Source organism: Rosa rugosa, chromosome 6 (genome assembly GCF_958449725.1).
Source record: "Rosa rugosa chromosome 6, drRosRugo1.1, whole genome shotgun sequence".
NCBI classification, from domain to species: domain Eukaryota; kingdom Viridiplantae; phylum Streptophyta; class Magnoliopsida; order Rosales; family Rosaceae; genus Rosa; species Rosa rugosa.
This window is the reverse complement of record NC_084825.1, coordinates 22,670,560-22,684,830: the sequence shown is the minus strand read 5'-3', so window position 1 is coordinate 22,684,830 and position 14,271 is coordinate 22,670,560. Positions and strand designations below refer to the sequence as shown.

The 14,271-nt window shown below is 37.5% G+C and overlaps 1 protein-coding gene across 1 annotated transcript; it reads right to left on the bottom strand.

Moving 5' to 3' along the window:
* On the bottom strand, window positions 1–7,496 carry LOC133716405 (uncharacterized). Its single transcript, XM_062143118.1, has 7 exons — window positions 7,384–7,496; window positions 4,118–4,164; window positions 2,705–4,033; window positions 1,533–2,240; window positions 623–1,428; window positions 407–484; window positions 1–264 (listed from the first exon to the last, which is right to left on the bottom strand). Exons 1-7 carry the CDS (start codon window positions 7,494–7,496, stop codon window positions 1–3), a joined length of 3,345 nt encoding a protein of 1,114 aa, XP_061999102.1.
* Between the last annotated feature and the right edge of the window lie 6,775 nt (window positions 7,497–14,271).

Genomic DNA, 14,271 nt, shown 5'->3' with positions numbered 1-14,271 from the left:
CTACTTTCCCCCTTGCTTGGAATTCTGCCTAATCCTTTGAGATGATCTAGAAGGTGTTGGAGTTTGGCCTTTTGATGCTTTACTTGATGTCGGAGGCCTCGTGGTTGTTGAGGTAGATGTGGCAGCAGCAACAGCAGCAGCTTTGGTGGACTTGGATTTTGTGGCGGCAGCAGCAGCTTTGGTAGAGTCAGCAGCAGCTTTGGTAGAGTTAGCAGGGGCAGCAGCCGCAGCTTTTCTAGATGCCTTCAATGCAGCCATCTTCTTCTACACTCACAAAAAAATCAGAAACAAGAATATAATTTTCAACACATACATATCAAAAGCAAAGCATCACTAGTCGAATCACAGACCTATTCATCAACAAATCCATACAAAGTTAATCGGGGCCAAAATCCATGTTTCATACCCTTTGATATTCTACCACTTTTAGATGGTTTTTCCTCAAGTCATTCTTACTCAATGGTGGCTTTCTTCCAGGTTTAGGCTGCAAAAAAATTATGGGATCAACCTTAAAACAGAAACATAAACAAGCTGCACAGAAACATAAACAAGCTGCCCCATAAACAAAATAATTTGAACAAAGTACACTAAACATATGCAGAAAAAAAAAATCAAAAATTACCTGGGCTTTTTGAGATGAACTTCCTTCTCCATTGTTGAGTTTCCTTTTCTTGTTCACATTTGCAGCTCGCTTATCTTTTGGTGGAAGATGTCGGTGACATGTCTTCACGTTGTGGCCAATTCTTTGACAATTGCTACACTTCAACGACCGCTGAACTCTTCCAAGCTTTGTTCCCTGTGCAGCCAACTTCTCCGATAAATCTCTAATCCTCTTTGTTCGTGGCCTTCCGGGCTGTCTAGAATACTGTGGAGGCAGAATTGGTGGTTCTTCACTCCTAGTCCACATCTCCATTCCGTTAACCGGCTTGATCAAATTGCTGTAAATGTTAAGGTACGTCTTTTTTAAGTAGCAATCTGCAACAAAGTTTTCCGGATCTGCCCTGTTGTGGTATATTGCTGAGACCGCGTGCTTGCATGGAACACCACTTAAGTCCCACATTCGGCATGTGCAGGTCCTTGCCGTAAGGTTGACCACATTCTTTGTTCCTTCAAAAGTCTCCACCTCCACTTGGTCACCACCATTCCCGATAGAAATGCAATCTGAAGCAGCCTTCATTTTGTTCTTTTCTAGTACTTTTCTAGGCTTGGGGCACAGATTTCCCACCATTGCTTGCATCTTATCCTTTCTGATTTGGTTTCTCTTCATTAGCTTCACTCTCATTTCCTCGAACATACTCACTGGTGGTTTTGCTCTTGCATCAAAAATGAACGAGTTGAAGCTTTCACATAAGTTGTTGATCATAATGTCACACTTCGACCAAGTCTCGAAGTGTGCTCTACACCAATGCTGTGGAGGCCTATCCTTATCTACAAAACAAGCAGCAGCAGCCATTAGTCTTGATATGGGTCAACTTAGCCAAAAAAAAAACAAAAACAAAAAAATCAGCAACTTTGTAAACTCGAAAACTTACGTGCCATCCATTTGTACGCTTCATTATCCAAAGCCTTCATCTCCTCCATTTCCTTTGCAAAGTAAGGAAGTGTAGTTGACTTTGCACATTTCCACATTTGATCCTTTAGTACCTTTCCCGGAAACAGCTTCGTAAAATTTGTCCACATATGGCGCGCACAAAATCTAATCTTGGCCAATGGAACTACTTCTTCAAAGGCAGGGATTAAACCCTTTTGCTTATCGCTGATGAAAGTCCAACCTGCTCCATCCTCAAGTATACTCAGGTCTTTGCACAGAAGCTCTAGGAACCATCTCCACGAGTCTTTGCTTTCCATCTCCACCATTGCGTAGGCAATCACCCATGAAGTGTTGTTGGCATCAATGCCAACAGCTGTCAAGAGCTGACCCCCATATGCAGACCTCAAATGGCAACCGTCTAGCCCAATCACAGACCTACATCCCGCTTTAAATCCATTTTTTAGAGCTCCAAGACAGATATACATCCTCTTGAAGATTGGAAGGCTCTCTCCCTTGCTGAAATCACATTTTATGTCAACGGTTGTAGAAGGGTCCACCCTTTTCAGCTCATTCGCATAATCTCGAAGTCTGGCATATTGCTCCATGATGGTTCCCTCCAACACCAAAAGGGCTGCTTTCTTTACTCGATAAGCCATCTGATTGGAGACCCTTACTCTAACTTCTGAAGACATAGTTTGAGCCAAGGATTCTGTAACCGAAAAAAAAAAAAAAAAACCAAAACAAGGATCGGTAACCATTGAAGCAAGCAAAACAAGCAAGAAACCATTTCCAAAACTGAACAAAACAAAACTGGACCATTTAAAACTGAAGCAGTAGCTGGTTAATTACTCTAAAACAAGCAAAAATACAAACATGAAGGCTTAATCACTCTAAAACTGTACAGTTGATACAAACATGAAGGTTTTAATCACTCTAAAACTGTACAGTTGAAACAAGCTTTTCACATAAGAACCTATGAATGGCCAAAATCATATAACACCTGCAACTTGCTGCAACCAACCAAAATTTGTAAAAACCAAAAAAAAAAATGGAAACAAGGAATTGGAAGGCACTATAATTTCGAACTTGCAGCAACCAAACTTGTCAAAAAAATTAGAAAACTACACAACAAACAGTAACCAAACAAATTTCCCAAGAGATTGGAATGGATACCTGGCTTCCAGCCACTGTTCAGCTTGATCCTTTCCATGAAACGCTTAGTTAAATACTTAGCACTGAGCATGCTGTTATCAAAGACTCTCATGCACTTGTGTTCCGGCTCATAAGTCTTGATCATAAGAGATTCCTCATGTTGCATCCTAGATGCATAGAGCTCGAATGGACAGTCTTGGGACTTGCATATAGCCCTCACCCTTTTCCGGTCATTTTTGATAAAATATACCTCCCAACCATCTCTAATAGCCCTCTCCCTTATAGCCTCTCTCAAAATCGCAGCGCTGCCAAATATCATCCCTTTCTTGAAGACCGGGTCCTTCATATCTGTTTCTGGATTAAACTCAGGGAATAGTACTTCCTCTTCACCATCAGAATCCAAAGCAGGCCGCAATCTCTCTTCATCGGACTCGGCTGATCCAAACATATCTTCATGATCTTCAAACTCTTTTCCACTTTCCATCTCCAAAGGCAGAACAACTTCTTTACTTGGTCCAACCCATTCACCATTGTCATTAACCTCAAACCCTATATCAGCTTCCTCGAACCAATCGTCGTCATCAACACCATACTGATAATATTCATCATCTTCAGCAGCGGGTATGTATTCATCATCCTCATCACTCTCACTGCTATCCACTTCATCTTCTTGTTCAGGATGGAACCCAAATGATTGCATATAATCTAGAATATCTATATCTTCAAGCATCTCTTCATCTAGACCACTTACACCATCAACACTGTTTGCTACAGGACCTACCTCGGGGTACATCTTTCCTTTACCCTTATCTTTTGGATCTGTTTCAGCCACTTTGCTGCCTTGAGTTGGGATGGAGACTTCAGGTTCTCTGATGACTAAAGCCAGCTTTGGTTCCTCAATAATCTCCTCAATCACACATGTAGCCTTCTTTCTCGGCTCATCAGGGAGCTCTTCAATCACAACTCCAGTAGATCCGGACTGACTAAACATATCAAAACCAGCTGGATATATATAGATTTCATCTTCACCCGAGCTCTCATCACCTTCATGAATATGATCCAAGTACACAACAACCAATCTCACTTCGGGTACACAACATAGCATAGTGCACACATCCGCATCCGAATCTATTTTTGTCAAAGCATCATCTTTTGTTCCTATACTCCACCAATAATCAATCCTAGTACCTGCATAATCTGGGTTCAACCCTTGGACCATGTTATCTAACTCAGTCAATGACATCCTATCCTTGTCAGCATAATCATAGAAGGATATCTTCCCACCAACGTACTTGTTTCCAAGTATGTTACCCCCATGATATATCTTCATTGTGAAGTAATCGGGGCCATCTGCATGGAAAAAAAAAACACAATAGCCTGTCAGTTATTACCCAACAATAGGACACTTATAAAAACACTGCTAAGTGGGCAAACAAGACAAAGAAGGACCACATCCAACAACAACTATATCAAAACCATAACTACAACAATATTAAAACCCTCATTCATTATCCCCAACAACTTTCACATGCACCACCTTACTTTAATCTCCTACTTTAAGGGTCAATCCTTCACAAACAGACAACAATTCGTACTTTAAAAAGTATTAGTGGTATACAATTGCAGGCTATTGTTCACAATTATTGTGATTCAATAAGTATGAAACAAAAAGTAGAAGCTAAATCTATATGCGACAAAAACAGGAGTCAGAATAGAAAAGCCATGTTTCTGGAAAGGGTAACTTTGTTGTTTTATATTGTACTTTGTTGTGTCGGGATTAAAGCACGTTTCTGCAACCTGTAAGTTAGAAGATTTCAAAACTTCTAAAACCCATATCAGATCAGATTGAAACCCTAACCTCAAACCCTTTTTTCCCATATCAGTAAAGCATGCTGGGATTAAACTTCTAAAACCCATATCAGAAACAGAAATTGTAAACCCAGGTTTCAAATTTCAAATATCTCATACCCTAACCTCAAACCCCTTTTTTCCATTTCTGAAAGTTTCAAATCCTTTAAAAAATTCCAAACTCTAAAACCGTAAACCTTATTCCCAAGTTGGAAGAATTCAAACAAAACCCAGAAACCATTTTTCCCCAATTTCGAAACATTGAAACACTAAATTTCAAAACTTAAACCAGAAATTATTTAATCCCTCACCACCGTAATGCAAAACACTAAACCCACACTCACCGTAATGAGGGATGTCATCTCCATCCTCCGTTTTTCTGGGTATCCAAACATCAAGCGCACCATCGGCCATGTCGAAACCTTCTCCAGCTATCAATCGACCGTCTCCTTCTAGATTTTAGGTCTTCGCTTTCAATATATAGCCTTCTCCTTCTTCACCAACCATCTATTGCTTGGGTGTTCTCCAAATTTTGGGTTTCTCCAAAGGGATGCGATTTGGGGCTTTCTTTAGGGTTTCAGATCGCGTAATGAGGGAGGCAGGAGCCGTAATGGGATTTGGGGAGATCGTCTATGTGTTAGATTAGAGCCAGGGTCAGTTTGGTCAATTCGCCTTGATGTGGGCCCCACCTGGGCTGAGTTGGATCGCCATGTCAGCACCAAAACAGCTGAAATTGACTGATTTTTGGCGAATGGACCTATTGGATGGAGAAATAATAGTGTGGGGGTGTTTTTGATTAAATTGGAAGTCGGGGGACTGAATTGATGTTGGACCAAAAGCACAGGGTACTAAACAGTAATTAGCCCTAAATATTAAATAGCAAATTATCAATAGCTACAATCTCAGCCCATTCATTACCAATAGCAGGCTTGTTTTTTTCTAATTCCCTTGTGGTACTGTAGTTGAACCCAAATGACCAAAATAACCTCCATAGACTTAATGTATTGGGCTTCAGTATCATTCTAAGGGATTGCAGATTTAATGTACTGAGCTTTAGTATCATTCTGACATACACGACTTACAGTTCTTTCCAGTTTCTAGAGGCAATTCTAAATGATTAACTGATTGAATTGTTTGTATACACATAAAATAGCCAAAGTTATGTGACCTTGCACCATTTTTTTTGGTTTGAAACTTAGTAATTAAATCGATCCATTAACATTAACCAACAAAGAAGACTTCAAAAAGCATGCATCTTTGTCGATTTACTTTCATCAAAATTCTATCAACTCATAAACACAGATCCACATATGCAAAAGATCAACTTTTTGCTATTAATCTCACTTAACAAACAAAACGATTCAAAAAGATCAAATGTAATCCTAATCCTAATCCAATCCAACCTAATATGGTCTTTGGTTACCTTCAATTAACACTTACTTTCGAATACCAGCTCTCATCAAGGTGAAGAAATCTCTCCACCATGGTTCTTCTCATGTTCTTCAATCGATACATTCTCTTTGTCTATTGTAGCAGCCTTCCTCTTTACCATTTGCGATTAATCTGTGTATATGATAAATGCAAATATATGATTACTGACCCTCAGTAGTTTACTAACCCTCAATAGTGTACTAGCCGTCAATTTGATTAAAAAACCACTGTAGCCTATAAGAATACAAAATACCTAATCAAAAGATCCTCACAGTTGCAGTAGATCAATGACCAGAATTTCAAAAAAAAAAAAAAAAGACTAACAGCAGTAGCAAGATCAAATATCCATAGAGCCTATAGGTAGACATAATTTCAATGACCCTTCCATAAAGTAAAGCTAACAAATCTGTCCAAAATTGCAAGCTCAATTGAACCGATAATAGATTTGAGTTGAATACCTCATGCAATCAAGCGAATGCACTCATAAAGCTAAAGCTATTGATCCTCATAAATAAACATCAAATAAGGTTGCAATACACATAGGGTTACTCACCCTCAATAGCATACTGATCCTCAATAAACATGGTTCTCTAACTTTAGATATACCATTCACAATCTCAAACCTCTTAAATCAACCATCACATACAGAAAGGCACATATGTGATCATTGCATATCAGAAACATAAAGATGTCACTCAAAGAATGATCTTGACATGTTAATAAAGTAATCATTATGGAACATAAACTCGATACAATTCGGCACCATTATGTATTCAAACATTTTAAGACCTATCTAAGTAACACCATACTGACTTACAACAACATTCTCCACCAGAGCATGTCAATTATGAAGATCACAAAAAAATAGAATGAATCAGCCTCTCTATTCTACAAAACTCCAGCAACATCATCATACCAATTCGAAACACTTGATTACGAAAACCAGAACCAATAGCTATTCTCCTAACACAAGTTTGAGAACAATAAACATAGTGTTAGTGAAATCATGAAGCTAAGGCTATTGCCCCTCAGAAACTAAAGCTCATACAATTTCTTTTGTATTATTGAGTCACAAAACTCGTCATATTCCATTAGAACAAGCAAATCTCATAAACTAAAGCTACTGACCCTCAGAAACTAAAGTTAATGATCTTTAGAGGGTCCATATAATCATAGATTGCACATATTGCAAGCATTATAATGGTACTGAGTCTCAATGAGCTCATACAATTCATCATCAGTCACATAACATCAAGTTTCCCTGCCTACCAACTCATCTTAATTGATACTGACCTCACTCTTCGGTGGATTTGCAGACTAAGAACAAACCCTAGCTTCGCCGTGTTCCTTGCCGGTAGATTTGCAAGCCAAGACCAAAAAATAGCTTCTCCGTCTAGCTTCCCTACCTAGCTTCACCATACCGCTTCTCCAATCGCTTCGCCGCCTTGCTTCTCTGCCCAGCTTCACCGCATCGCTTCTCCGCCTTGCTTCTCCAATCGCTTCGCCGCCTCACTTCTTCACCTAGCTTCACCATGTCACTTCTCCGCCTTGCTTCTCCGATCACTATGCCGCCTCGCTTCTCCTCCTAGCTTCACCGTGTCGCTTCACCGCCTAGCTTCGTCGGAGCCCTAGATTTATTGATCTTGAGAGGATTTTGATTTTGGGACAGTTTTGATTTTGGGAGAAATGGCTAATACTGGTGTTAATGGCTTGTTGTGTAATGTTTGGCCGCACGGGCTTCCGGAACACGGAGCCTGCTCTTGGTAAATATATGTGATTATTTGTAGTTATTGGTAAAAAGATCAATATTAAATTACTTCCTGTTTTGTTTAATTGTAATTTATCTATGTGGACACGTGTGTGATTTGATCAACTGCCACATGTATGGCTGCGATTGCACATAAGGTGTTGCATTAGGGTTATATCCTTAAGCCACCACATTATGAGATGTAGATCTGAGAATTGAGAAATAGAACAAAGGCTGCAACGTATAGCCATTTTGTCAAAACTTTCTCTATCCAAAAACTTGTCTAACATTGAATTCTTTGTTTTATGATTTGAAATGTTTAGGTTAGTTAGAAGAAGAAGAACTTAATTTACTCATGTGTTTCCCTAACTAAATATTGTTAGGCGCAATTATTCTTACATTGAAGCCTTGCAAAAAATTTGGTTAGCTAAAGGATTGAGTAATATACATTGAGAAGTGTTGTTTATTTGCAGGAACACGATATCAATCTTGACGGAGAAATTGACCGAGAAGAGTTTGCCAAGTGGATCAAGCAGATTACTGCCGACACATTTGTTGTTATCCGTCAGGGAATGATCGTCACATTAGTTGCAGCACCAACAATTGCAATGGCGACAAAGAAGGCTACTGAGGGTGTGGTTCGTCTCCCGCCTTAGTGGGAGACTACGTCCACTTGAAATGTTGTACATACCCCATGTTGGGAAGGTTGTGCAACGGATACCCACTTCAGTTTATGCATCCCTTGTGACTCTTATTGTCATGTTGGTTCAGCACGCACGTCAGGAGCTCTAAATTCCCATAGATGTATTTAGCTAAGACCTTTTGGAAAGACTTCATATAAGACCTTTTGGGTGAACAATGTGTAGTCAGTCAGACAGTTGGGGCTGACAGTTATCTAGAAGGAGATTGGTGCTTGAACTTAATACAATGATGCTGGTATAATGGTATTGATGTTTGGTTCTCTGGTTTGCAATTTGTAAATTTCTTGGTTTAAATTATCAATTTCAAGAACAAAATTAAGATCAATTGTACGTAGAAACCACGGGCCATTTCATTGAGCATAAAATCCTGTGACTATGCCTTGAATAAGGTATTTTCCTGATAGAGACATTGGGTACCTTTTTTTTTTTTTTTTGTGATTTTGTCAAGGGGAACCCAAAGGCTTCCTAGGTCCAAGATAAACCCCTTCGGAATGCTCCAACTGTGCATTGCAGCACAGTGCCTGCCCACTTTGACAGCTTCGGGGTTCGAACCTAGGTTGGGGAGCACACCCAACTAAGCAAGAGCCACTAGGCCACTTGCAGTGGTTAGACATTGGGTACCTTATTCAGTCTTCACTACTTTATGGCCAATTATTCAGTCTTCTGATGATCACTACATTCCACCCATTCTACAAAGTTATTAGCATACTAATGTCTAGGAGGTTAATGTTAATCCTCTTTTTTATTAAGAAAAAAAAAAAGACCTCTTTGAATTGGATGGCAACAAGATATGCAAAGATGCATCAATGACTGCTTCCAAATTCAACAGGAGATCGAAAAGAATACATATTGATGAACTGGAAGCTCAAGATTTTACAAAGCTTGAACAGATGAATTTTTTTTTACAGCACCCACCATATGAATGTCTGAGTAAAACAGTTGACCAAATTATTTCATCATTTAGAAAAGAGAGAAAAAAAAACCGGACAAGGGCTGTGGTTTAAGAGATAAAAATGCTGAAACAGAAACAATACACTGTATATTAACCAAAAGGAATAAGATTGATGTGAATATGGTAATGTTCACTTTCAGAAACAGCGTGTGTGTATGCATATGTGTGTGTGCAGGGGCGGAGGGAGGCAGGGGCCCAGTGAGTCCCGTGCCCCACTCAGTTTTTGTAAAAAATAATAATATATATAGTATATTAATATTATTAATATTATATTACAATCTGATTTTTTTATATATTTTTAAATTAATTAAAACTTTGGCTAACGATGATAAACTCACGTGCTCCTTTTTTGGTTCTTTTTTGTGAGATAATTTGAGATGTGTTTGGTGCTCCCTGCCTCTCAACCTCGATAATTAATCACCATAAATATTATATAATATTTACATAATATTTTTCTTTCCCAAATTTTTTTTAACATTAATAATAGAATCGGTTATAGTTAATAATTCCTATTTCCATATTACTTACAGGTTTTCAAGTCTAATACAGATACGATTTAAAAAATATTTTATTATATTAATAACATGTGTGCGTGTATCGTCAAGTAATGATTCTCAGTATTTTCTGCTATGAACGAGTCTTCACCCGTTTACACAGTCGAATAGGTGACAAGTTTATGAATGATTGCTTGATTTCATATATTGAGAAAGAAAGTTTTATTAGTATAGATGATGAGATTATTATGCAACGATCGATTTCAAAATATGAAATCTGGTCGAGCACAATTACCATTGTAATTGATAGAAATTACATATTTTGTATATTTTTATATTATTATTTTTTTGTACCCCAGTAAACTTAAATTCCTGGCTCCGCCACTGTGTGTGTGTGTGTATATATATATATATATATATAAATATAAGCATAGATTTCCCAGATAACACTAGCAAATATCTTCCAACAAATAAACCTTATAAAATCCTAAGGAGTCTAAACATTGAGATCATAATATAGATTAAATGGTCATCATTGTTATAAAGTAGGAAGAAGATGAAGAGAAAATAGTTGGGAGGAAGTAGAAGTATATCTCATTCAGTCTCATTAGTCTCCTTTATATAGAGGTAGGGTTTACATCAAAGTACACAACTAATGAGTATTTACGTGGACAACCATATAGATAATAATATTTACAACACTCCCCCTTGGATGTCCACCAATGAATGATGATATTGGACGCGCTTATTGTTGCCTCGTTAAAAACCTTGCCAGGTAACAAAAACCCAGTGGCACAAAAATAACCCTGGTCGAAGGACAAAAAGAGCACACGCGCATATGTCCTAGGTAGCATGCTTCTGGATGCTCCCCCTGATGAGAATCTCCCCCTGATTGTTGCAAGCCTTAATTATGTATGCGATAAGCTACATGTACCATGTATAGTGGTTTGATGTGTCTATCACTGAAGTGAGACCATGTGTGCTTTGCATATAGGGACTCATCTCAAATTTTCATACCTGCAAAGATTAAGCAATACCAACAAAGCTAGACGATTTTCAATGAGCCTTACCTCATATGATCAGGTTAGAAACAATCTCATATGCTCAAATTCATACACAAAGTAATAACTAAACAATAGAAAGAAATTGACACATTTAACTTTTTATAGTTTAAAACATTGAAAAAATCATCATGGCATACCTAGCCATAAACATCAATATCTTTGTGTATTGATATGTCTCATACAGGCTCTTCAAGAGCTCTAAGTAATTCATAACTTCCCGAAGTTAAAATATGTTGCAACACAATAATCATAATTCGAATTCGATAGTAGTCTCGTCATAGTACTCATTAAGGCAATTTAGATCTCGTTGACTAGAACGAAATGAGTACATATGAGCTAGCTGTAGACTCTTTGATTCCATGAGTGAGCTTCAGGCTCTTTCAACCTTTCATGGACTTGCATTTGAATCATTCATGTATTTGAATCCCTTGAGGATTGATAAGCAATACGCTTATAATGACACTTTACTTTGAGATTTTGCTTTTAGCAATGTGTCTTTAAGATCTTCATAATATACGATGACAACGTGCCATAAATCTCTCGTCAATATAACAGCTATATGTAACACTGTATTTATAGAAAATTGTCATTCATATAAGGGAAGATGTTCACAATCTTATGTCTCTATAAATAGACATTGTGTCATAGTGATTTATCTTCACTTTTGATAAATACCATTTTGTAACTTGTAGGGTTAAAGGTCCAAGTATTTCATCACGTTTCAAATATTCAATTTCATTAGAATTGCCTCTTTCCAATTTGGCCAGTAATACACTTTGTCGACATTCATAATGAAACGTGGTATAGCATCCATACAGCCCTTAATGATTTTGGTAGCTACCAAATATAAATTATCATATCGATGATCATTGATCATAGATCCCACACATTCTTATATGCATGCATTAGCTATAGTAATAAGCTTATTGATATTGGGTACCCATGCCACTTCTGGGGCATACATTGTCGCTTCTAGGACAATCATCTCTCATAGATGAATCACGTAGAGAATGTGGATCATTTTACTTATAATCTCATGTAGAGCATTATAGGGCTTGTATAATCTTCCATTTTTGGGGGCTTAAAACTTTAGACCTGGTGGATACATTCCACACAAATTCACGCCGTTATTCAAATGACAGTACTCTTTCCTCCCCCTAACGGCGGGAAGACTGTCTTATTATGACCATACGCAAAAGATGCGTTCAAATATCTATCACTTTCTTTGGAGTGAAGATCTTCATTGGTTGGTGGTGAACCCAAACCAAATTTTAGGTCAAAACATGCTTTGTTCATTAGCATCAACCATATTGATTTATTATTGTATCACTAAGACGTCATTTCCTAATGGCGTACCTACACCCTCTGTATGTGTAGCCATATTAGGAGCTATGATATTGTTTAATGACATTCTCTTCAGGAGAACCATGTTAATTGGATACACTTGCATCCCACAAATCAAATGGGGTCTAGATTGTTTGTGCTAATATGGTTGGTTTTAGGGACTTTAACCCAAGCATGCATATGCCTTTGCATTTAGCATATAATTTTGTCACTATCGATCTTTTATCAAATCACTAGCTTAGATATTTCCCAAAATCAAAATGAGACGGTGGATAAATATCTCACACCAATTCATGTCGTTCTTCAGGAACAATCTTTCTCCCCCTCATGGCAGGAGGATTGTCTCATTAAAGTGACAACTCGCAAATATGCGGTAAATAAACAATTTCCTTGTGTGTAGGTTAGCAGTCATCAAAACTTGTAAGTGATTCCACGCAACATAGTAGACAAAAGATGACGCAACTTTACATGCCAAAATAGTGTATTTGATTCAATGAACTTCTTGTTCATGACATTATATGTCTCAATTTACTATACAAATTTGATATGAGAGAGCAAATAGTATACTCTAACCACATTGGAGGAACTTAGTGCGACAATACTTCAAATTAGGTAACATGATAGTAGTTCATTCGGAGCCACAAAACAAGATCTACAACTCCTGATATGAGTGTTACCTTAACTTTAGTAAACATCAATTGTGAAATATCAACAATTGCAATGGACCAAATTTATTTTGAACTACTGGCCAAAATGATATACTCGAAATTTCGAGTTGAAGACTACAATCCATAAAACTTTATCATGTGGAGAACCTCACACATATAAATGTGTAGTCATAAAGAGGAGGGACTTCAGGCCCTCATATAATTAGAGATCCAAGAAACTTGAGGTTTCAATTTTTCAATTTATAAAAACCTCTTAAGGAACATCAGGTTCCTAGATAATCGGATTAAGAAACATTTAGTTTCAGTGGAAAATCAAGAGGTTACAATAAATCAGTGGAGTAACATAATAGTGCTTTCAATTTGCTTATTGTAAGCAAAAGACATAAGACATATGTGATGAATCGCAATGTTCTTATTCGTCAATGCAATTTAATTTGAACAATGCCTTTTTGAAAGTGGCTTGAGAAAAATCCACCATATAGTATACCATAGACACACGCCCATTTCTCAATTTCCTCACATGTGTGAATGCTAGGGCAGTATTTGCATTGACTCATGATTTCTCTCTTGCCATGATCCACTTCTGGTAGCATTTCATGGTGTAGCCATGTCAATCGGTTTTCTCACCAGACAATGAGGCCATGATAGTGTGAGATTGAACATCTATGGTAATAATATTATGTGCTCTTCTGGAGCCATTTGTTAAGGTCTTTAGGATCAGAAAAGCTTGTTACATAAGCTTAATTGTACGAAATATCAATAATTTCAGCGAATCATGAACATCCATTTGGTCACATCCAAGCCTTGATTTTTTACTCAATTATATATGACACTTCAGGGTCTTGAGCAATTTACATATATCCAAAACTTCTAGTTTGGCATTTTATACTAGTCTTGGGAGGACCAATTTATAATGAACTTTAGGTTCATTTCAAATTCATTTTGAGCTTCTGGCCAAAGAAAAAAGATGTACTCTAAATGTTGAGTTTAACTTCATGATCATAACTTTTAAGTGAGAAACTTCAGGTGCTCATCTAGTCAGTATGATCATTGAGGAACTTCAGGTCCTCATGCATGTAATTAAGGATCAAGGAACTACAGGTTCTGATCTCTTTTAATTACAAAAGTCAAGATCACAAATTTTGGGGTATACTCATACTCATTCGTCATAAGCCAACGGTTAAATATATGCTTTACTTTTAAATTGGTGTCAATATAATTCCCTCAAAAACTTCAGGTTTGAGGTTAACCAAGATTAAAACTCTTCGATAAATTGTCCATATATCCACTCGAAACTTAAGGCTCGAGTCTGCACAATTAGAACTTTAGGTTCTAAGGT

Bases quoted from the DNA above. Each gene is read 5' to 3' on its own strand.
- LOC133716405 (XM_062143118.1), bottom strand. From the start codon at position 7,496: ATGGTGAAGCTAGGTGAAGAAGTGAGGCGGCGAAGCGATTGGAGAAGC. The intron at 1,429-1,532 runs GTAAGTTTTCGA...CTTGTTTTGTAG, and splicing joins AGCGTACAAATGGATGGCAC to ATAAGGATAGGCCTCCACAG. The intron at 265-406 runs GTATGAAACATG...TTGTGAGTGTAG, and splicing joins AAGTGGTAGAATATCAAAGG to AAGAAGATGGCTGCATTGAA.